At 38.4% G+C, this 23,471-nt stretch overlaps 1 protein-coding gene across 2 annotated transcripts; it reads left to right on the forward strand.

Moving 5' to 3' along the window:
* The first annotated feature begins 17,819 nt into the window (after positions 1–17,819).
* LOC148420401 (uncharacterized) lies at positions 17,820–19,851 on the forward strand. 2 transcript variants are annotated; one of them, XM_088421884.1, is made up of 4 exons: positions 17,820–17,871; positions 17,962–18,019; positions 18,133–18,167; positions 19,208–19,851. In XM_088421884.1, the coding sequence occupies exons 1-4, from the start codon at positions 17,864–17,866 to the stop codon at positions 19,734–19,736; spliced, it is 630 nt and encodes a 209-aa protein (XP_088278010.1). In that variant the 5' UTR covers positions 17,820–17,863; the 3' UTR covers positions 19,737–19,851. The 2 variants fall into 2 exon arrangements, with proteins under 2 accessions (XP_088278010.1, XP_088278009.1); XM_088421883.1 differs by lacking the exon at positions 17,820–17,871 and having other exon boundaries at positions 17,894–18,019.
* Positions 19,852–23,471: the final 3,620 nt, after the last annotated feature.

Consider the following 23,471-nt stretch of genomic DNA (forward strand, 5'->3'; position numbering starts at 1 on the left):
GGCGGGATGAAAAGCGGATGATGGGTTGAGGGACGAAGGAGCGGCGGCATGAAGGAGATGAAAGCTTTGTTGTGCTGATGGTTAATGAGCTGGAAAACACAATTGAACTTCTCTGACTGTGGAAATCGCTGTGAGGGCATCATAAATTAGCGCCAGTGTGGGAGCTAGGCGGCAGACAGAAAAGGGGCTTTGTGTTGCGGGCCTGCTGCCTCTGAAGTTGCTCAATTCTCTCCAGCACTCCGGGGTCTGCCCATCCTGCCTGGTGAGATGGCTTTAAGACTCCGATCTGACGTGCTGGCCCTTTTCCATCATCCCATAAGCGAGCGGAGGCAGAGATAGGATGGGAAGAAAGGAGCGACGACGGGTCTTTGCTGATATTTTCAAAGGGTGACTCCTCATCCTGCCTTTGCAGGCTTGGCACATGCCTTCTGTTACTAAGTGGCTTCATATTGAAAGAGTCGCCGGCCGCTATTCTCTCTCCCACTGGGTGCCAGCCTCTGTGCCCTGGCAGCTGCTGGGCTTTAGAATAGACCCATAGTTTCCCCTCTGCAGGTGAGCTGCACAGCCAAAACGGGGGCCCCTCAAAGGGCCTTTCACCGCCTCAATAGGAAACTGACTTGGAGAGAGAGGAGCGGGCACACAATGGCCGCCTTCTACTCCGAGACAGAGAAGATGGAGATGAGCTTTTTGGGTGCTGCTATAGTGTCGCTTATAACCATGTCGAGGAGAGAGGAGAGGAGGGCTTCCCTCGGTCAAGTTCGGGAGGGCGTGGTTCTCTCCCTTCCACTCTCTTTGGCTCTCCCGTCATCCCCGTGTCTCCTAAGTAATCGCTGTGTCTTTAAAAGTTGTCGATACCATTTTTGTGTATATGTGAAAGAGGTGATACTACTCTGATCTGCCCTGATCAGGACCTCCCTTCGTTTACCCCCTCGAAACCATCGCCGGTACGCTCTTTAGCCGCGCTCTTCTCATGCTCATAAGAAAGAATGCGCCTCCCTCCGTCCCCTCTCACCTCCTTTTCATTTGCTTTTTAACTTTTATTAGCAACAGCCATCAGTGTCACAAGAAGAGTTGGCAACGGAGAGAATGTGGGGGGAGTGAGAGGGGTGCAGGGGGAGTTGGGAAAAGGAATAAATATTGTAAATAGTGAATTATGATGCGGTTAAATAGTTTTATTTTATTCCAATGAATTATAGTTTGTTATGAGGATAATAATACAAGTGAGTAAGAGTGATAACTCATGTATATCTTTGTCATTTCTTGTTCCATTTCTTGCAATGACTTTAGCCTCATATTACGTTTGAAGATATTCATATACTTAAAAATATCCCAAACCACTTAATAAAACTAGTCAATTAGTTTGTTAGAGATAGTTACTGTTGTTTCTATCTCTGTTTCCAGAACCATTTGGGGTTTTAGGCCATTGGGTGATTGGAGGCCCTGTCTCCCCAGAACCAGGCCCTGAGGGACCTAAGGTGGGATCCACCTGGCGCTCCCAGGCGCTCTTCCATCCAAGTACAAACCAGGCCCAACCCAGATTAGTTTCTGAGATCAGAGAGTTCTCAGGGTTGTATGGACGTAAGATCCTTTATGACAGGGGTTCTCAAACTTTTTGGAATCAGGGACCGCTTTCAGAAAGCAAATTTTCCAAGAGCCCACATTGAAAATGTGTACAGAAACAAAACAAAAAACAAAATCATTTAAGCCAAACATAAGTGCCCTTTTTATTCACCAACAGATTCAACTGACCACTATATTTGTTACTTTTCAAATAAACTGAAGTTTAGAAATTAAAAATTACAAATTGCACGCCTCCTGAAACAAACTGGGTCAATTTCCCCCAGACAGGTTTCTTCCAATTATTTAGTCAAAAACAGAATCTTAAAATAAAATGACGCTTTACCTTTGCAAAATTGAAAAACTTGGAAATTTCAGATTTTCAGAATGATGCAATTTAAAAAATATATTAAATTGATTAAATTGACTGCTTTATTGAGGAGTCGTGATTATTTGAATTTAATATAAAATAAAATGAACACAAATTTATATTTTTCATTAAAAACCCAAATTATTTCACGGACCCCTGCAGTCAGTCCGCGGACCCCGCTTTGAGAACCACTGCTTTATAATACTAGTAATACTACTTTATTTCTTTAAAAAAAAACAGCTGGACATTTTAATTAATTAATTTATTTTTTTTTGCTGGTCAATCATATACAGTCCTGTTGGTACGTAGACCCCTAATTTGTAATCTGTTGTATTGGAATTGTTGCTGCATTTCATAATTTAGAAATCAGTTATTTTGGTCGAAATAAAAAAAAACAACAAAAAAACAGAAGTTTAGGAACTCATGACAATTCAGAAGGACTCATTTTGGCATATGATTTTTTTTTTTCAAATAATACAGTATATTTCATTTTGGAAGTGACTTTACTGTGTACACTGCACGACATAATTCTTCAAGGTCAAAACTCTTTGACTTAGATTTAATAATTTCCACTCCAATTTCCGAAAACAGCCCCCTCTCATATTTCCTTATTGTCATTGTTTACATTTGGCAGGAGGTTTTAAACACCATTTTAATGTTTGAAACTGTCTTCCTGGTTGTGCAGGGTGAGATGTTATCAGTTGCTATCTCCTTTTTCCTTTTTTCTTTCCCTCCCATAATCAGTTCCACTCTGTTGTTGCTGGCCCCAAGCCATTGCTAAACTGCTTTCATAAGCATAAGACCAAAGCCTCCTCAGATGTCCTCTAGACCCTTTAAATACCCATGAGGACCTCTGGTCACGGTGCGGCTGACCCCACAGCAATTGCTTGACATCATTATGGAAGCAGTACGATATCCCTCACACCTTCCTAAGCCTGCCATCTTCTAAAGTACGCTGAGCATGTTTGAACAGCAAACTTTGGCCAAGAGCGAGGGCTCGAAGGATACACATGGCTGGACGCATCCCTGAAGGACATAACGTGCTTTAAAATCCAGGACAGACATTAGTTGCGAGGACAGACATGCTCTTGAATGTGCCACACTTCATGTACTATTTGCTCTGAGGTTTTGAGACGAAAGCGGCGTTTCCTGCAGTCGGGCCAGCTGGGAATGATTTTCAGACTTTAGTAAAATCCCACTTTGGCGAGCGTCTTTCCGCAGGGATAAGTTCATAGGCCTATGTAAAGCAATAATGTAATAATAACTCCCTTTAGCGGGGTTTCATCTTGTCTTGGCTGGCTTGTTTGAAGAAGATGCAGCGCGTATCCTTATTGGGTTAAGCTAATTAGAAAAGAACACTGCGGCCATCCACTTCAAGTGCATTTAACTCATTTTTGGGATTTCCCCCCCAAAAAAAACATACTGCCTGTATCGTGCATTTGCAGAACATAAAAGTTAGTTTTGCAATCATATTTTTTTCAAACAATTCTGTCAAACTTCACTGTGAATAACATAATATAGATTCCCCGAAATGAAAATGTTTGTGAAGAAACGAAAATGAATAACGCTTGGCCGAAAACAGAGACACTGTAAAAAACAAATACACAAATGTTTTTCTCACATCGCTTCATGGCACAGCACAAGCAGCGTCATGCACTAGTCTGTAAAATGATTGACGAAACTGAAATAAAACTACATACAGCTCTGAATAATATTCTTGTTCAGTGTTTTAACAACTGTTTAAAGGTTTTTAATGCCCCCCAGTTTTTTTTTCTATATGTTTAATGACAATATAATATAATTACAATGACATATATTTTTTTTATTCTGATTCACTGATATATCAACCACTAAAATAGAAGACTGAGGCATAGTTATTTGATTATGTATAGTAATCATGAGTGATAAGATGCACCATTTATTGTAATTAAGTAAAATATCAAAGTACAATAATTTCACCCCATCTTTCTTCTTGATATATGTCAGCTTTTATAAATTGGTAGAAAGCCGCCATTGTTTAAACATTTGCTGTTATTAACATTGACAGATATTTTTTCTGCGTTTGAAAGGTCCGACTGCAATTGAAAGCAGCACGTGCACAGCATACATAATTAGCGACTCGCGTTAAAACGGGAGCCAAGTGTTGCATCATACGATGACAGTGTTATTGATTATTAGCGGCTTGCATACGATTTTTTTGGTGACAATGTATTGATGTTGATATGTAGCTCTGTGATGTGACTGCAATAAAAATGAGTCACGAGGACTCAAGCTACCCTCTCCGTTAACATTTATAAAGGCCGACTTTTACATTGTCATCCGTGTATTAATTGGTGTGTTTATTTTGAAGTTGGCCTTCGCAACATGCCATTGGCATCTGATGTTATGTTATGTTATGTTGTTGCCCCTCCTTCTCCTGGATGCCCATGTGAAATTCAGACAGACGCCTGTTGATTTTCAAAACATAATTTTTGGACGTGTAGTGTGGGTTTTTAATTGTAATTTAATTTAAAATGCATGTTTGGCTATTTTCTGTGGCCAAATGTTTTGGTGGCCAAAAATGTGGTGCGTACTTATGACTAAGAATCAATTAGCCCAACCGTTTATGAAAAATATAGAGAAAAATCCCTCACAGCCTTTTGTGTCCTCCACAAGTCTTTTTTCTGCACTTTTAAATTGCTTTGAAATAGTGTAAACATCACTGCTCCTTATCATTGGCTTTGTGCTTCTGCTCTTTTTCTCTTCCTGCCCTGTTTGACTGCGCATTATCAGTAACATAAATACATCCAACCACTGACGTCTTATCACCAAAGACGAAAATTATTGTGCTGCTAAAGTGAGCTCTCCCTTTCGGAAGACATCACCTCGTATTTCAAATGATAATAATTTTTGCAGTACCTTATAAACTAGGTTTTGCGACTTGATAAAATGATCCGGTAAGGCATGTATGGTCCACTTACCATAGGTTCCCCTCCCTGATCTAGCACAGATCTCTTTCCAATTGCCAGCACACTACTCATCCACCATAATTTCATCACCCGGGTAGTTTTGACACCGACAAGATAGCATCTTCATTGACGGAGATAATAAGGAAGTGAAATTTGCCAACATAGCTGCAAAAAGGAGGCACATGTTTCTTTAATAAGGATGAAAGCGTTGGCTCCTTGTAACCAGATCTTTCTGTAGCAAGCGGCTTTTCATCACGGAACAGCAGGATCCTCCCTTTTTAGCCCATAAGCATCAGGACAGATGAGAGCATGACACGCAAAGCCACATGGACGCACACACTCACGAGTGCATGCTGAGTGGAATCCTGTGAAGTCGCAAGGGTCGTTTTTATGATATGAAACAGAAAATGAATGGCACCTGTAAGAGTTTTAAACACCTGTGCACATCCTTCCTCTCTGTTGTTGTGGCGACATTACGCAGGAAGTACTCCCTGCTGTGTGTGTGGAACTGACAGCTCTGTGATGAATTTTGTACCACCGGGGTCATGGGTTAAAGGTTAGAGGGTAGTCCAGCTGGCAACCAGGGCTGCCATGGACTCCAGCGAGGAGGCATTCATTGAGCGAAGCAGGAGGGGGCACAGTGTTTGATGCCGTCATCCTGGAGGCATTTCTCTCTCTTTCTTCTATATGAAAGGTGTCATTTGTTGTGATGACCCTGACAACCATTATCACATGGCTTTGCAGTCACACTTCGCTTTTACTACGCTTTGCTACAACTTTGAAGTCACTGTTTTCCCAAATTAACTGTTTGGTCCGCACTGAGACCCCGAGCCTCATTAGGTTCCACTTACCCACGACATGTGGAAAACGTTTTTGATTTAAGACATAGGATGGAATGCGCTGCATTGTCATTAATTGTATAACAAACACACCGAGATAGGGAATAGAGAAGAATAACCAGGTAACACAATAAACAACAAAAGAAATTTAAATGAGTACAGACATATTTTTGACAAGGCGAGAACAGATCCTGATGGTTGATGTATGCCACATATAATATACAGTAGAGGAACCTCCGAGGTCGAACACAATTTTTTGTTAGATCGCTCATTCATTTGTCTCTGGAAATACAATAATTCTTACCATTCGATCTCACACGTTTACTTAACAGTTGAGAGACATCATGGGTTCAAAACTTGACGAAAGACATAAACAAAAAGAACTTGTGGAGTTAATCATTTAGATGAACTGTAGTCTTTGCTCTATGATGTCACACATGATAAGTGTTTGAACTCAAGACTTGTGAGGCATGTTTTTCCCACCAAATTTTGGTTGTACTCCAAATTTTTGGACATGGTTTTCATTGGAGGCCGCATGGTGCCTCATTATGAGTCCTTGGTTAAAAATTAAGCTCAGACCCTCCTTTGTGGAGTGCGTTTTCTCCCAGTATTTTCAAGGCTTCCGCCAACATTAACAAGTATGCAATATGAGATCACTGAAGACTGTAGCTGTCCAGAAATGTGAATGTAAGTGTGAATTGTTGTTGGTTTATATGTGCCCTGAGATGTGTACTACCCCCAAATTGACTGGGACAGGTATCATATTGTGTGTGTGTGTGTGTGCGTGTGTGTGCGTGTGTGTGTGTGTGTGTGTGTGTGATTAAATGTTCCCCAGTTCACACACCTAAATTGTAACAGTAAAATATCAATTGATTGAAAATATAGTACATTTTTAGAGACGTGAACCATGTTTTTTCGAACTTAAATTGTGTTGCTAAGTGAAGGTCCACCTCGTCTTATTAAAGAGGAAGTCAACCCAGAAATCTTCTATGCAATGGTTCTGTCACTATCAAATCTTTTGAAAATTGATCATCCTATCAAATTTTCCATTGAATAATGGAGTAATCGATCCCCCTCTTTGCACCCTCCCAAAACATTTTTTATTATATTTTCTTTTGTTAATTAATTAAGATCAAACATGAGTGGATATAAATACTCATTGTTTGTTATCTTCTACTCGGAATGTGCCCTTGCTAAATGGTTAGCATGTCTGCCTCACAGTTCTGAGTTGCCAGGTTCAATTCCAGCTTGCCCCGTGTGTGGAGTTTGCAATTTCTCCTCATGCTTGCATGGGTCTTCTCCGGCCACTCGGTCTCCTCCCACGTTCCAAAAACATGCATGATAGGTACGTATATTGGTCACTCTAAATTACCGTTAGGTGTGATTGTGAATGGTTGTTTGTCTATGAATGCTGTAATGTTGGCTGGCAACTAGTCCAGGGTGTCCCCTGCCTACTGGCCAAAGATGGCTGGGGTAGGCACCAGCAAGCCACCTATAGAAAATGGATGGATGGATAAATGGTTAGCCATTGCGATCAGCAGTGCACTAGCTATTAACCATTCAAGGTCAACATTTAATTCAAACTACCATTTACTTCACACGTACATATTGTTATAAACATTTCGCATGTAATAGTGTCTTTAATGCCAAAGACGATGCTGCAATGATATTCCTTGAGTAAATAGTGGAGCTGCGACCAGGTCAATAGTTTCCAGTTAATCTTCTTCCTCTGCTGGTGCTGCTTCTTCTTCTTGATGAGCATACGATGCACGTTTCGTGCTTCACTGCCCTCTAATTTGAACACCAAAAAGTAAATTGTTTGCAGCAACAGGTTATATTATTGGATAATGCAGCTCTAGTGCATTTTGTGAAGTCCAAAACTTTCTTTCCTTTCTTTTGGCTAAGAGCGGGTATAGTCATATATTTTTAAGTGAAGTGAAGTGGATATTTTTAGTCTACATAATTTTAAAGTGGTCTCACCAAACTTGGTCGACTTTTTGCCCCCAGCCCTACTTTACAGTAAAATTTACTATCTGCTTTCATACATCTAAACGTGGCAGATGGAATAATATTACATATGTGGAATATAAATGGAGGAAAATGAACCTGTTCTTTTATTCATTTCAAAAGGGCATCCATTTTGTCATTTGCTGCCAACTAAAAATGACATCACAGTTGCTCAGGTAATGACCAGTCACAGCTCACATGATTTCTGCGTTTAGTTGTGTGATATTTGCAAGCCGTTGGTCATTATTGAGCCCTGGGCAATTGGGATGTCATTTTCAGTTGGCAGAAAGTGTCAAAGTGGCTGTCTGCTGAGATTAAAAAAAAAAAAAAAAATGTTATAAAGTTGTAACAGGACTGTCTACATCATACAATGAATATAAAGTTCAACTGAAAATTCCGTATTTTTTGGGGATGACAGGGACATCTTGAAATAACGTAAAGTGGTATTGTCTTAAGAAAAGTGACCTCAGGATTGTTGTGTTAGAAAAAAATTATGAACCTACAGCCTTTATAATGCTAAACTGCGGAAAACATGTTGGCGAAAACAATTCAATTACGTACTGCATGCAGATTAGTTGTTATTAGTGGGGCTTTGTGCTTGTGTTTGATTTATCCTAAAGGGAGCATTTCTTTGTCAAAGACCCACCTGAGCAATAATGTCTGTCATTTAAGAGGCCAAACACTTTGTGGAAAATATGCCGGATCATTACAAAGGAAAACACATTTAATTGCTATTTAACATGCTTTGACTGCTTCCACATGTTTTCTGAATTTATGAGAAGCGTGATGAAGGGTTGAAAATGGTGCGTGTTTTGTGTTTAGATTGAGCGGACCACTTGTGCTTTCCCTCTAATTATTATGCCTGTAATAATAATATAAATTTCCATGGTTTATACACACGAGCAAAGGGTTACGGAATAGCTCGGCAAATCAAGTATCTAAGTGCTTCAAAAAGCCATTTTCTCACTCCATGAATAGCAAGATGTGGACAAAAACGTCAACTGTGTCTTCTCAAAGAAACCCACTTGTCTGAGATATTAACATAGGAAGGGCAAAGTATCAATGATGATTTTACATTTCTCCAGCACTAAGAAAAGTATGACACTATCAGTGGATGTACGCTAATTAACATTCTGAAAAAAAAACAACAGTTGAGTCAATGGATTACTGTCCCACAAAGCAACTGAAAATCAGAGTTGGGCAGTTTGTTGGTACTGATGGACTGTCCGTCAGCCCATCACTGATGGGCGTTTTGCTGACGGAATGGTAGATTTTGTCTGTCATGTTAATCAGTTGCTGTAATCGTCACCACCTGTGTCACCTGGTTGATGATAGTTGTCATCTCACCCAGTTAAATCTTCTAAATTTCAGGGAAATGTTTAAACTCTTATATACTTGGGAGCACAGAAGTGTAAACACGGTCTAAATACATGTAGGCAGCAAGCCTACTGTAGATACATGCACACGGGAATGGTTGATTACTAGAGCAATAATATGTAACAGCGACTATTAAGAAAGAAAGTGTTCTTAATGAATTGCATTGAGCAACACTTTCTATGCATTGAAGGTAAAATGGTCAAATGTGAATTTTGGTTTATGTAACAAACTTTAACACCACTTGAAATATTTTTTTAAAGTCGTAAAGAAAATGGATACTCAGATAGATAGACTGGAGATTGACTAAACAATGATGCTCCCAAGAGGACATGATGACGAAATGCTGTCAAGTCACGACGACATGCACTAGTCATTGTGGTGTGTGATTACCAGTAGTTTAATGTGTTTTAAAATTGTCTTCTTATGGGAATTATAAATATATATATAAATAATAATAAATATATATAAATATTGGACTCACTTTTTTTTTTCGCAAAATGAATGCCGAAAGTATGAGTGCGTCCTATAAACAGTCATTTAGAGATTAGACATGTGTTTTTTCAACAATGGAAAATCGCATCCATTAGCCATATAAGCCAAGTTACGATGTACACATGCACATTTCTACATCAGAGGTATTCTTACTTATGGTAATTGTAATAATGGGATGAGCTAGACTAGAGGCAGTCATTTGGCCTGAAAGCAGCAGAGTGAACAACCTCAGCGAACACAAGCAGCTAGTTAGCTGCAACTGCTTCATTATTTTCAATAAAAGAAGCGAGGAGACTGAACCCAAGTCCGAGTTCATCCTTGTTCACACAGAAATATTACAGTATCTTTCAAGAGCAAAGTGATGATTCTAGCAGAGCAGGTTAGTTATCGTGAGGCCGCCACAACGTTTGTGCTAACAGGCTAACGTCCCTCACATGGCGACCTTGATCGGAGCCCGTAGCTGACCATACAGGATAATGAGGAGGTAGGGTCTACATTTATTTTAACAACACTCCGTGAAAATCCCCCCAATGCTTTATCAAATACTCCTCCAGCTGCACCAGACTCTGGGCTGCCTCTCTCCCTCGCTCGGCCACTCACTCACCTGCAAGCCACACATAGCTGTCAGAAGGACACCATACCCGCAACAAATATATAACTTACAAATGTAAATACAAGAAACTTTGATGACATTACAAAGATAAGATTTATTCTATCTTGCTAAAGTTTTTTTTCGACATGTGTTGCTAGGTCCTATACACGATAACAAAGAAAATACCCGAATTTGGCTCACAAATCAAGGGTGCGTCCATACATAGGTATGTCCTATATTTGGGGAAAACGGTAATTTGGATGATTGAAGTAAAGATTGTAAAGTTTACTTTCTACTTTGTTTAAGCCCGAGCTTTAGATGCGGAGAGTAAATACAGTTAATATTTTTTTTTCATGGGTTTAGTTATTTTTACATTTTAGTAAAATGACAGAGATTTAATGTTTTATTTTTTATTTGCTTTTTTGGTGGGGGGGCATTGATGATGGGAGCAAGCGACAGATCAACAATAAGAATTTGCATCTTGAAAAAATGGGGGACAGACGAGCAGGGGCGGGGCACAGATGACTGACATCTGACGGATGTGACGGCAAAAATATGTAAAATGCTCAAAAATTCCCCCTTGGTAGTTACGATCCAACACCAGGTTCACCAAGTCATGAAACAGCAATTTTTGTGTGGTCACTTCAAAATCCCGCTGGTTCCGGGTAGGATTGGTAAGACCCTGGTGACTTCAGGGTACTTCGAAAACCATGGGGAATCCTCTTTGCCTAGGCCCTATGGGAATATTTATGTTGAAGAAAGAGCAAATTCAAAATGATCACAGTTGATTGAAATTTTTTTTTTAAAGGTTCTTGCAGTAGAAAAGGATGTCAGCCGTTCTACACAAGGATTCTACAACCACATCCAAGTTCCGGTTGTATCCACTTGCCACAAGAGTCTGAGTGTTGTACATTTGCCCAAACGCTTACAAAGAAGACCAGCAGCTTGTTGTCCAATACAGCTGCGTCCTTCTGGGAAACATTGTGATGAACCAAATATCCACCAGCTCCAATAAGTTGGATCTCCGTTATCAAAATTACAATAATTATAGATGTTCCCCACATCCTCTTTGGACAAGATTGATAGATACACCTCCCACACTAAGGTGGTGTATCCACCAGCGGATATCCCAGAGGACTGGGAAGGCTCCCACCAAGCCTTTTTTCATCGAGAAAATTTCGTCAATAGAGTCTCGAGAGCCCAGCTGACCAATTCTGTCATTAGATTTTTGATATAGAATTTCGCATGAGACTATGATGATAGTTGACACAGCATACAGCACAGGACAAAGACAGCAAAGCAGAGTGTAAGGGAGGGAGAGGAGCAGAGCAGAAAGCATCCACCTCTGTTGAGAGCCAGCAGAAAAAGAAGAAAAACATCTTTATATATTTAAAATAATTCAGCAGTTTTGCTCACATTATATAAAGTTGAATGGCCATCATGCTTCTTTTTCTTGTGTGCACACCTCGACCACCTCAGGAAAAGTACAAAACAGACTGATGGGAATGCTGTTTATTGAGACATCGCAACTCCCATTGGGTTCATCAGTACGGCACTGATATAACCTAATCTATGCAGGAGGATAAAGAATTTGACTGTGAAGATTGTTGAATTGCCTTTTCACACTTATTGCTGAAATCCGTTGCTTTAAAGTGTTGTTATTGCCATACATAGGTGATAATTTGAACTAGCATTAAGCTACGGGCCTGAAAGGCTAAGATCTGTGGTTGTTTTGAGTACATAGAGTGTAATTCTCACTTTCACGATCATAAACATCAGCTGGCAGTGAACAACTCTGTTTTGATTGCCAAACTACTGCTTACTGTGAAGTGAGATGGGAAAAATAGGAACATATTCTTTAAAAAAAAAGAATAAAATAAAACATTGAATAACATAGTAATAAAGAAAAAATGAAGGAAAAAGTAAACATTGATTTTAGATAATGCTAGGAACTCTGCTGGTAAATGGCAAGAAACAGACTTGAAGTGATTTAAAAAGTGGCAAGTCTAATGTGGGGGAAAGTTTATGTATTGTGGGATGGTAATTTTGTCCTGTGCCTACCAGATACATGACAGACAAAGGTTTTGAGTGTATTTCATCTGCCCTCTTCCTCAGCTGTCACCAACTCTATTGTAGCTAGATAAGTGTGATGATCATATGGTACAAGGCCCCAGACTGACTGTCTCATCACTGGCCTCATTCTGTCCCCTCCTTTAGACTCACCTGCTCAGGAACCAAGTCCACTTTTCCTCCGAGCAAAACACTCACATCATGTCGAAGCCGAAGCCTCTTTCAGTACACACAACTGTTGAGCAGATGATTCCCTGTGTGGCGCGTCCATAAGTCAGACTTCTCCCTCGTCACTGCGTTCGTGTTTGCGTCCTCTCCACCGTGGAGGTCTTTCTCGCAGCCCTGTAATTTGTGCGGTCCAACTCCAGTGAGAGATGTCTAATGAGCGCTTAATGGGTATTGGTGAAAGCATCAATTAAGTTAATGATAGATCATTGTGTTAATTTTAGTCATTTAAAAAACCCCAGCTTTTCTAAATGTTGTGAGTGTGTGGGGAGATGACGGAAGAGCGCGAGGAGAGACTGAGCGGCGGTTCGCCTCAAATGCTGAGACAACCTTCATGTGATTTATTGCGAGTAATGATGGTGGCCTGGAGCTGATGATTGTTTTAGAAGTGGGAGGGTTTGTGTTTTCTTGCGGTGCAAACAATGTGTAGATGATTACATTTCACAAGGCGTGTTTGGGGGTTTCGCGTTGTGTCGGCAGCTACTCGTCTCCTCTTGACTATTGTTTGTCGGTGGTTTGCCACTTCAAGTCAAGTGGGGCGACAGTGGCCGAGGACTTGGCTTTAAAGACAACCATTTTTTATGGACCAAATGAACTTGGGACAGGTGAGTGGAAGGATACTGCCCTGCTTCTTGGAAACTGCCTTGGAGTAAAGCAACAAAAATATTGGGACAGCGGGCCATCAGCAGATGTGGCACAAGTTGTATGCAGTGGAGATTAGTTTTGCGTTATGGACAAAAATATGAATTTTGCATAACGATATCCATTTTGGAGTTCCTACAAATAAAACATCATGACATAAAATCAAATAACATGAATAACCTCAAGGTCTCAACCTACATTTCCCAACCAAAAGTTTCACTTAATACGGTACATTGATAGAGGTTTAAGAAAATAAGGGCTTAATAGGCAATGTGCTCAATTAGTAAGGTGTTTTTATCCGTCACAGTACCTAGCGTTTCCCTTTGAATTTGCCTCTGATTGACCCGGCGTTCCTCTTCTTGAATGTCTTTTCACAAATGATTTACATAAATGAACATAGTGACTAATAAAAGTTGAAACCACCATTATGTGACTCTTATGTGATCTATCTATCTATCTATCTATCTATCTATCTATCTATCTATCTATCTATCTATCTATCTATCTATCTATCTATCTATCTATCTATCTATCTATCTATCTATCTATCTATCTATCTATCTATCTATCTATCTCTCTCTCTCTCTCTATATATATATATATATATATATATATATATATATATATATATATATATATATATATATATGAAATGATTAAATGAAGCTTCAAAATTGTGAAAAACGAAGTCGATGTCCTTGCTTTTAAGCGCGGGTGCTTTTTGCTCGATGTAAAACCAAGCTCACCAAAAGAAAAAAAAAGAGAATTTGTTTCACTACTTTTTTCTGCCTGCACATCCCTACATATTTGAGCCACAGAAATGTATGCACTTAGGTTAGAGGTTAAAGAAATCCCATTGCAACTGCAAACTCTGAAGCTCTGCACGCATTCAATCCCACACACTCGCACACAACATCTGCACAACAGAAACATTATGCAAAGTCAAGCCAGAATCATTCTTCCTCAAACGGCAATTAAGACAAATATGCATTTTGGTGTTAGGTTCAGCCATAAATTGCTGCGAGCTGTAACATTTTGCCATCCCTGAATTACAGGCGTAAATCAAGACTTAATGCTACATTTAAATAGTTACAGACAGGCAATTTATTCTTGGCTCCTGCTGGTATTTAGCAATGTAACACTGTGTGAACGTGTGTGTGTTTCTCACACGTTGCACACAATCTTTCCTGACGAGTCCCACTGATTGTGGTCCTTGTTGTTGCCCCCATGTTTTTCAAGTGGCTTGTCAATTGCACAAAAACAAGCGCTGTGTGACCTATGCAGTTTGGCAACAACAGGAAAAATGAATACAGCAATGTATTGTGATGGACATTATATACAGTGCAATCCAAGATCTGAGTAGTATATCACTTCTGATCACGGTTGTACACTGCTGTAGGTAATTACGACTGCACCCACCTTTTTTGGGTCGCACATATATGTTCATACATTTATTAGGAAAAGAAATACACACACGACTAATTTGATAATACATGAGTTATTAGCATCTGGTGGTGTTTAGACGAACAAAATGACTGTCTGTACGAGTATTTTTTGAATGGATTATTAGTGGAAGCACAGTGACCCAGCGTGTCACAAGACTCCACCAACTTGGCCCTTATAAATTGAATCAGACATGGCATATTTCTCCACAAGGGCTGGTTGGGACCCCAAGCGGTCGAGGGGGAACCTAGCCCCTGCGAGGTTGATCCGTGCATGTAGACGCTGGGCCTCGGGCCTGCATGCGCACCAAACCTGCTCCACTGATGTGTGTAAGACAGACGAGGACGGGTCGGGTTGGGGGGCAGGCTGCATCGGTCCAATCTCAGCGCACTTTATTCATCAGACCTGAGGGTTTGCACTCAAGGTTGCGGTTTCGACAAGGCTGACAGAAAGTTGCTGTAATGGGCCACATCTCCTTGCCTCAACGTCTGTTTGACAGGTCGTTTGTCTCGAGGACACAATAACTGGAGGGTTGCTTCTATTATGTTGAAGTTGGTGGTCTCATTGAAGCTGTTTGGCGCTATGGGGAATTCAGTTGTCTTTGATATTGTTGTGTAGGATTGTGTGGTGAAAACAGCAAAGCCACATAGGTCTGTTCATGTCGGAATAAAAACATAAATGTTTATCTATTCCTTGTACATAATGAGATGTTATTTACGGTTTAGACGATTAGAGGGCAAGAAAGAAACCATATTTGATGACTTGAATGTACGCCTCAGTTTAATGCGTTGGAACCATGGTATTTTTCCATCAGTGAATAAAGATAATAAAGAATTCAAATTAAATGAATGTAATTGAAATAACAAAGGATAGTATGATATACTGGCGTGTCATTCCTAGGAATAGAATGCCATTTTTAATTTTTATTTAATTACATTTCAAACGAAAAGTTACACTGTGAAGTAAACACATATATGTAATAATAATAGTATATTAACATATTGCAATAAAAAGATAAATTTTTGATAAAATGTTGTGAAACTAATCTACTTCATTTTCAAAACACGGAACAACATTACAGCTCTTGACAATGCTCTCCACTTTAGTTGCATTGATCCAAACTGTGTTTGTCCACAATAGAAAATACAGTACATAACAAAAAGAATGATCAAGGACTGATATAATAACACAAACATCAATATTATTTTAACATGTAGTGATTGGTATAGTACTATACATGTGACAGTAAAATCTCTTTGAATCTTCATGAATGCTTGGTTGTTGAGTTTTGATTTGAATTATTTAATATTGATTTTCCTTCTAATGCTTCCATTCAAATATCTTATATTAAATTATTATTATTGTTAGCTGTATATTTTATTGAATTTCTTAAATTAATCAAATCTTCAAAGAATAAATGATGTTTTCCCAAATATTCCCTACAAATATCCACCCTTCGGCCACTTTATTGAGTACACCACATTAAACAAATACACACACTCACACAGACTCTGAGAGCCACTTCTGATATAGTTAGGGCAACAATATTAAACATATAGCTCAATACATTAGATACCTTTCTGACCGTCACTTGAATTGGATCCCCATGTCGAGTGCCGCCATACGTATAGACATGCCTTGCATCTTCAACTAACTAGAAGCCTTTTCCCTGTTAACATATTGCACATGATGTTGAAGATGTTTGGCATTTGCACTGGGAGTGGTGGACAGTAGATCACAGAGTGACCTGGGGCGATGAAACTTTGAGCTGACACATATGGATCCCATAGCGAGGGCAGATAACCCGGCAGACGCACTGGAGCCATCCCTGGTTGAGGCAGGAAGCGACTGCTGTTGCTCTTTAAAAAAAAAAAAAAATCAAGTGGGCGCTGGCTCGCTGACATTAATATAGCATATGTTGACTCTCCTGACGCTCCTGCTGTTGTACGGAGTCAACGAATAATCAGGCAGGAACTTAACTAACACTCATGTAAAGCGACAGCAATGGATTTTTGGAAGAGAGTTGCAACCCCAAGCGATGCATACATTTAACTAGAGCCTTTATCGTTTTAAATGAAAGACAAAAGCCATTAAAAGTAGCAAAGCGTATGGTGCCATGTGTTATGTATGGCAACATCCTAGATTGATCATATGCTTTCAGTTTGCTCTCGTACGGTAATATGCATATCTGTGTATGATGTACTGTAATAGTTAATACATTTAATAGAAAATATAATAATACTCACAATTGATTTTTACATATTTTTAATTCCTATTTCAGGTTTACCTGAGCGTAGTCGTGCTTTATTTATTTATTTATTTGATGCTAGTTGGAGAACAATTATAATATTATGGGATGATTAATAACCCAATAAGAATGTTTAATTAAAAAGCATGTTTTTAACAGGGCAAATAATTACAAAAAACATATTTCATTAATCTAAAAGTACATTTTATCTGTAATACTGGCACCAATATTTACTTGGTATGCCTTTATTATACTGCCCTCGGGTGGTCAAGGCATGAAATGCAAACGGAGCAGCACAATGCCCATTAATTAAAACAAAAAAAAAAAAAAATCTGTGGCCCAAACAGTACATCTTCTCATTCTTTATAATTGTATGTTGTTTTTTTTTTTTTGTAAAGACCGATATAATTTGATTTGTTCATTTATCATTTATTTATTTATTTTCTGGCTGAGTCAACTAGTATTATGGATTCTAAAGTAGATGATCCACTGTCAATTTGGCAACAAAACATATTTTTCCACTCTTGTTCCCTGTGAGTGTGCCAAAAAAATGATTATATCAAGGCTGCTGTTTTAAGCATAAATGAACACACTGACAATAATGGTCATATAGAGTTGATTAAAAGATGATTAAAAAATATATCTCATTGTAAATTATTAACTTGTAATTGCCGGCTGGTGATAAAGTAGCTGTTACATTGTAGTTATTGAATTGAAATGGCATCTTTTTGATTAGCAGGCATTAAAAAATCGTTCTGTGGCATTAAACAGGCCAATTTAAACAAATGATCTCATTAACGTCTCATTTTGATGGTTTCATCTGTAAGGCTTGCAGTGTATGTTAAATGAGAAGTTCCAGTTTAACTCATGGAGTTTACAAACATCTCGTATGACATGGGCTAGATAATGATTTGATGTTGCAGTATTGAAAAAGATTCAAAGGTCAAGTGAGTGTTTTATTGTTGGAACTTTGGACCATCGTTTTGTCCTGGGGCTGATGTGAAGACATATAGTCTCTACACCTTCAAAACTCCACTCAAACAGGAGCACACCATGTTCAGGTAAGGAGCCAACAGCAATTCTCGATGCATGTTAGAAAGTGCCGACTTGAGAAAAAAACACATGTTAACCTTGAATCTTTCCACATGTAGGGTTACACTATTGGTCGCGCTGATATTTGGCACTGGAGCCAAGCCATCTAAGCCATGGGTTTGTACACCATTTTTTTAAGATTACACCAAAGATTGCTTGAAATGTGCACATAAATGTAATGAGTGCAAAATTGATCTCTGATTGAAATTTGATGTTTAATCTTTTCTCAGAATAAATTTAGTGAAAACACCTTCCAGGACATCATGTAAGTCATTATTTTCGCATTATTATTTTTTTCTTTGGGGCAGCATGGTGCAGTGCTTCTTGAATAGAATTTTTTTTGCAAAACCATTCCAGGGGGATAAAAACAAACAAAAAAAAACATTGAATGTCCCCCACACTCCTATGATTATTACGAATAAGATCTATAAAATCTATAAAAATTGTATAAGTAAACCTAATTTTGTATCCTTTTAAAACATGAAAAAATATTGAAAAGCAACAAAAATTAACTTTCAATAAATGTGAATAAGTTTTTACAGTGATTGTGCAGGCTACAGGTTAGTCTGAAACTGAAAAAAAAAAACTTTTAGAGTGCATCACTCTGAAATATGTAAACAATATTTAAATATATATTTGAACTTGAGACATTTTTGACCAAATAAACCATTTGATGCTGAGAAATATAATAAATCGATAAATAATAGTAAATGTAAATGGATATGGAACAGGAGCACCAATATCTCAAACATTTTAACCTGAAGAAAAAAGTATAAAACGCACTGATTGATCAATTTTCAATTTTCTACATACATCACATTCATCATTAATATTATTTAGAAGAAAAATGCTGATAGCAATTTAGAGTTTATAATTCCTGCACCGATTTTGAGAATGACAGTGCCACTGCACCACCTTGTGCCTTGGACGTGAAATTACACTTCACATGGCAAAAGCAAAGCCTGTTCCCCCAGGTCATACAGTATGCACCCCTCTGGCATCGCCCCACAATTGAGAAGGATTGGTGTTGTGGAATAGCGGTTATATCCTGCTAAATTTAGGGTTCAAACCTCAACCCTATTGCGCTGAGTTAATTTTGTTTTTTCACCCCTGCTCTGACTTGTTGTCAAGTACCAACGTTATTGGTTTTTTTTCCACTGTCAATTGTATGCAATCCATTTTGATACCTTGGCATGGGGAAAATAAAATGTTTTGTCTTTTATTGTACACAGTTTGATATGTTTCCAAAAAGTTCCAGTTTAACTCATGAATTCTCCTTCTGTGGTGTTGTGATGCTAATTTTAGGTCAGAAGACGAAAAGATGCCTTTTGATGTGGAAGTGGAGCCTCCGCAGGACATGGATCAAACCGACTATGACATTGATCCCAAAATGAAGATCTGGGAGATCGTGGCCTCCACAAGTAAGGAAAAAACAGCCCCAGTGGCTGAAGTAGACTTAGACGATGTTCACCATCCTCCTATGGAGAAGTTTCCGGCCGAAGATGAAGACATTTACGGTGAGGAGCCTGAGCAGGACTGGGATGCCGTCTACCACAAAGCAATAGAGGAAATGGATGGATATCTTAACCCGCTCATTGCTGAATCCAAAAAGGACAGACTTGCACAACCCCAACCAGAGACAGCTGAACAGTTTGAACAGGTGAGACGTCACCTGGAACCCGAGGTTGACATGGATGACTTATACCATCCTGATGTGCTGAGCTGGATCCTCCGTTCCCAAGACGATGACAGTGCCGCTGCTCCTGTTGATTGGAAGTCTGACAGGAATAACGATGAACCAGAGGAAGATCTGGATCATGTCTACCATCGCTGAGTATTTAGACCAGTACAATGTATCCCAGTGGGCATGCTTCATTTGTTGATAAAATGTAATGTGTAAGTTGTTTGACAAAGCAATAGAGATGTAATAATACGTAATCGTTTCTGTGCCTAATGCCCTTTTCTTTATTTCTTAGGGGAATTATTGAAAGTTTTAATGCTTCTACCATAGTTACAAGAAGAGAGTTGTAAAGTGGCTACAATAAATTTGGAGTACTCCAAGAAAAAGTTGTGATGTACTATTACTGATACTCATATATTTGGTTACATCATTTTTTTTTCTTTAATGACGTCCAAAAGTCCCTTCTTCTTCTTCATTCCCAGAATTAAAAAACAAACAAACAAAAAAACGGCGTTATTGCAATCAGTTCAGGATCTTAACATGTGTTTGGTCAAAATTAAAAAGCTTCCTAAAAAAGATGATACATTTAAATTTTGACATCATCTTGACAATCATCAAACAATAAGCAATCAAAGTACTGTATTGTCTTGTGACAGGTTAGAACATTCTTATAAAGATTTTCTTCTTTCAAATGGAGACTCTAAAAAGGACATTTTCTCATATGTAAAACATTCCTAGTTCAAATAGCTTATTAGATTATACATGAAATACTATGAAAATAATACACCACCCTAAAAAATTCAACAACTTTCCCCCATACACGGTGGGGCATTTGTAAAAAAAATGCAGTTTTACAAAAAACAAAATTTATCTGGCAGCAGAGGCCTTAATCCAACATATTTTAAGATTTTTCATAATCATTTTTTGTCATAATTTTTGTCACTTGTCATTATATTTTCAAACAGGTCTATCCAAACAATACTTCTATATGAGCAATAAGCAACACTATCCAAAACAAAAAACTAATACAATACAGTCTGGGAATCAGCAATCCATCTATTAATCTATCATCTGTATTTTCGTTCTTATCATGACGTACCAGAAACAATGCATGTTTGGATGTAACATTTCTGTGGAAGGGATATAGTCGTTGTTTTGACTGAACACTACTTTTTTTAAATTGTTAATGCATATTTGGTGATTAAGCGTCAATAACTTTCAGGTTTTGGTCAATGTCTTATAAGTTCACAGATGAACAGAATAATCAAAATATATAGTTACAAGTAAAAAACACACTTGGGATAAGAATCCTATTAAAGGTTAATAATTTCCCATTAAGCACAGTCCATCTTCTGGCTGTCTTTTTTTTTTTTTCTGTTTGTTGTTGTTGGCCCCAAACTTAACTCATAGCAGACTAGTGGCCATATTTTGACAGTCTCTGAAGCCAAAAATGTGACATAATGAAAATATTTGTCAGATGAGCCCTGCATCTTGATCCCCAGCACTGGTTGTTTCATCAGACACTCTTAGCTGAATGACAAAAATGTTCTCTTGTAACAGCATGAGCCTGCTTCTGTACAAAGTCCAAAATAGACATAAAAATGCACCTCCCAAAAAAAAAAAAAAATCAAGTCAGGCTGACTACAACAGGCAAGTAAATTTACATAGCTTTATTAGCTGCCTGTCAATTATTGCTATAATGGACACCCTATAAAAAAATGACAAACCATGTGCAATGTTCATTCAAACGATGACATTAACACATCATATAAATTGGTCACATATACGGCGTGCGGTTGATAGCAATGCATTGATTTAATTCAAGGTGTAATGTTTTGGCATGCACATGCTGAAGTGAGACCCTACTAATTGCAGTAGAGCCCAGAATGTATTCTATTTATTGCTTATATTTAATACTATTCCATTCTTTAAAAAAAAATTGTCAAGTGCTTACACACATGCACTTTACAAATCCTGCACAGTGCAGGAAAGCTGCTAACTAGATATTTTGCACCATCATCCTCATATGTTTATAGTTTCTTCCACTCCATAATATGTTCAGAATGTGAGTCTATTCCTTTATTTGTGCTCCATTATCACTGCCCTTATTGCCCTATGACTGTTTTTTAATTGACTACTTTATTATTTGCTCTATCGTGTGGTAAGCCCCAGAGACATTGTACCATTAAAAACCATCTCCAGGGAGGCGTTGCAAATTTGCAACAATACTATGAGAGTCCCCTAGGTATTCCACATTAATATTGATTGAGGGTTAGGGTCCATATCATATGCCATTAGTAACCCTTTGAAATAATCAAGAACTTTAAAAAAAAAAAAAAAAAAAAAAAGTGAAACAGTTGATGAAAAGGTGTGTTTTATGACCGGTCACAACAATATAATTACTCATTGTGAAAACACACCAAACCAATTTGAGTACGTGCAAATCTATACATCATCTTAAAGATCTTGTGTACGAAAAATGTTTGTTCTGTTTACTTTAACATACTTTACTAACCTTTTGTTTGGGAGCTTTGTGGTTGTCATCTTTCTCTCGAAGTGCAACCACAAAGTAAAAAGCTCTGGTCATGTGACAATATTCTCTAAACGTGACATTGCACATATGTCATCTACACATTGTAGTATTTCAGTACAGTACTTCATGAAAAGTAATTGAAGAATCATTTATAGAGCATCATAAATCAAATTTTCTTTACGGTCACTTTTGTGACAGATGGCTTGAAATGGGTTAAACAGAATGTCACCGATGACGCCTTTCAATGAGGTGAGGCATTCAAACAAAACTGCATTTTTTTTGTCTTTTTTTAAACAACAATGAATATTTACAAGGGAATTCAAATTTTCAGGGACTAATAATTGGACTCCTGGGTAACCGTTTGAACCTTTCTATAGGGAAAGAATGTTCCCAAGCTATAAAAAAAATCATATGCCAAACTACTATATCCCTCTGCTGTACTTGAGTTCTAATAGTGGATTAAATATGATGTTTTAAGGAAAATATATCATTTTTGAAAGCGGGTCATGGCTTTTAAAAGTAAGACAGAAGGCATTAGTAGTCACTAGAGTACAATAAGCAGGGTAAAAGTCAGAAGACATTCCAGAGAGAGAGTGTGGTTGACTTGCAGGAGAGCAATGGCCCCCAAGACCCCCTCCCAATTCTCTGCGTCCGGACCCACGCTGCTCTGTCTTTCTTTAGGACTTCTTTAAATGAGTTTATCGCACCACGAGGGTTTGCGCTGCCCCAGTGTAACGTTTTGGCCTCCATTGTGCGCTTGGAGACCCTCAATTGAGTCAACATTTATTATTTTGACCTCTTTCCAGGCCTCAAAGGAGGGCCGCTTCTCTGCGGAACCTTCGAACGCCGCAGATTTTTTGCGCGTCCCGCCGAGAGAGGAGACGAGTTACTTTTAAACTGAAAAGTTTGGTTTCACGGGAACAACAATAAAGCTATCTCTGAGGGGGAATATTGAATGAACAATAAAAATCAATTGGGCCACGGTCTTGTGGGCAGGATATAGGGGAATGGCAGATATAAGCAAGTTCTCTTGATATTATGGAAATTATGCAGACCAAATGTGCTAGTAAAGAAGCAAAAACACACCATAATACATTATTAGTAATTTGTTAAAAAATACATTTGTATATGTATTTTACATTAGATTTGTTTTCGTTTTTTTTTTCTGATTTCTTGGCATTTCCTGGTATTTGCTTGACTCTTGGTGCTTGCAACTGCATGTGACCTCCACCTAGTGGCGTATAATATCTGTCGCTAAATTCTACGAGCGGGTGATCTAAAAGAAAATAACACAATGATGTAATAACATGCAATAGCAAAAACACAGAATAGCAGGGGGAACATTGAGTCCCTAT

This window comes from Hippichthys cyanospilos, chromosome 8, assembly GCF_059441005.1.
Source record: "Hippichthys cyanospilos isolate Australia breed blue-spotted pipefish chromosome 8, RoL_Hcya_1.0, whole genome shotgun sequence".
In the NCBI taxonomy this organism is placed as follows: Eukaryota; Metazoa; Chordata; class Actinopteri; order Syngnathiformes; family Syngnathidae; genus Hippichthys; species Hippichthys cyanospilos.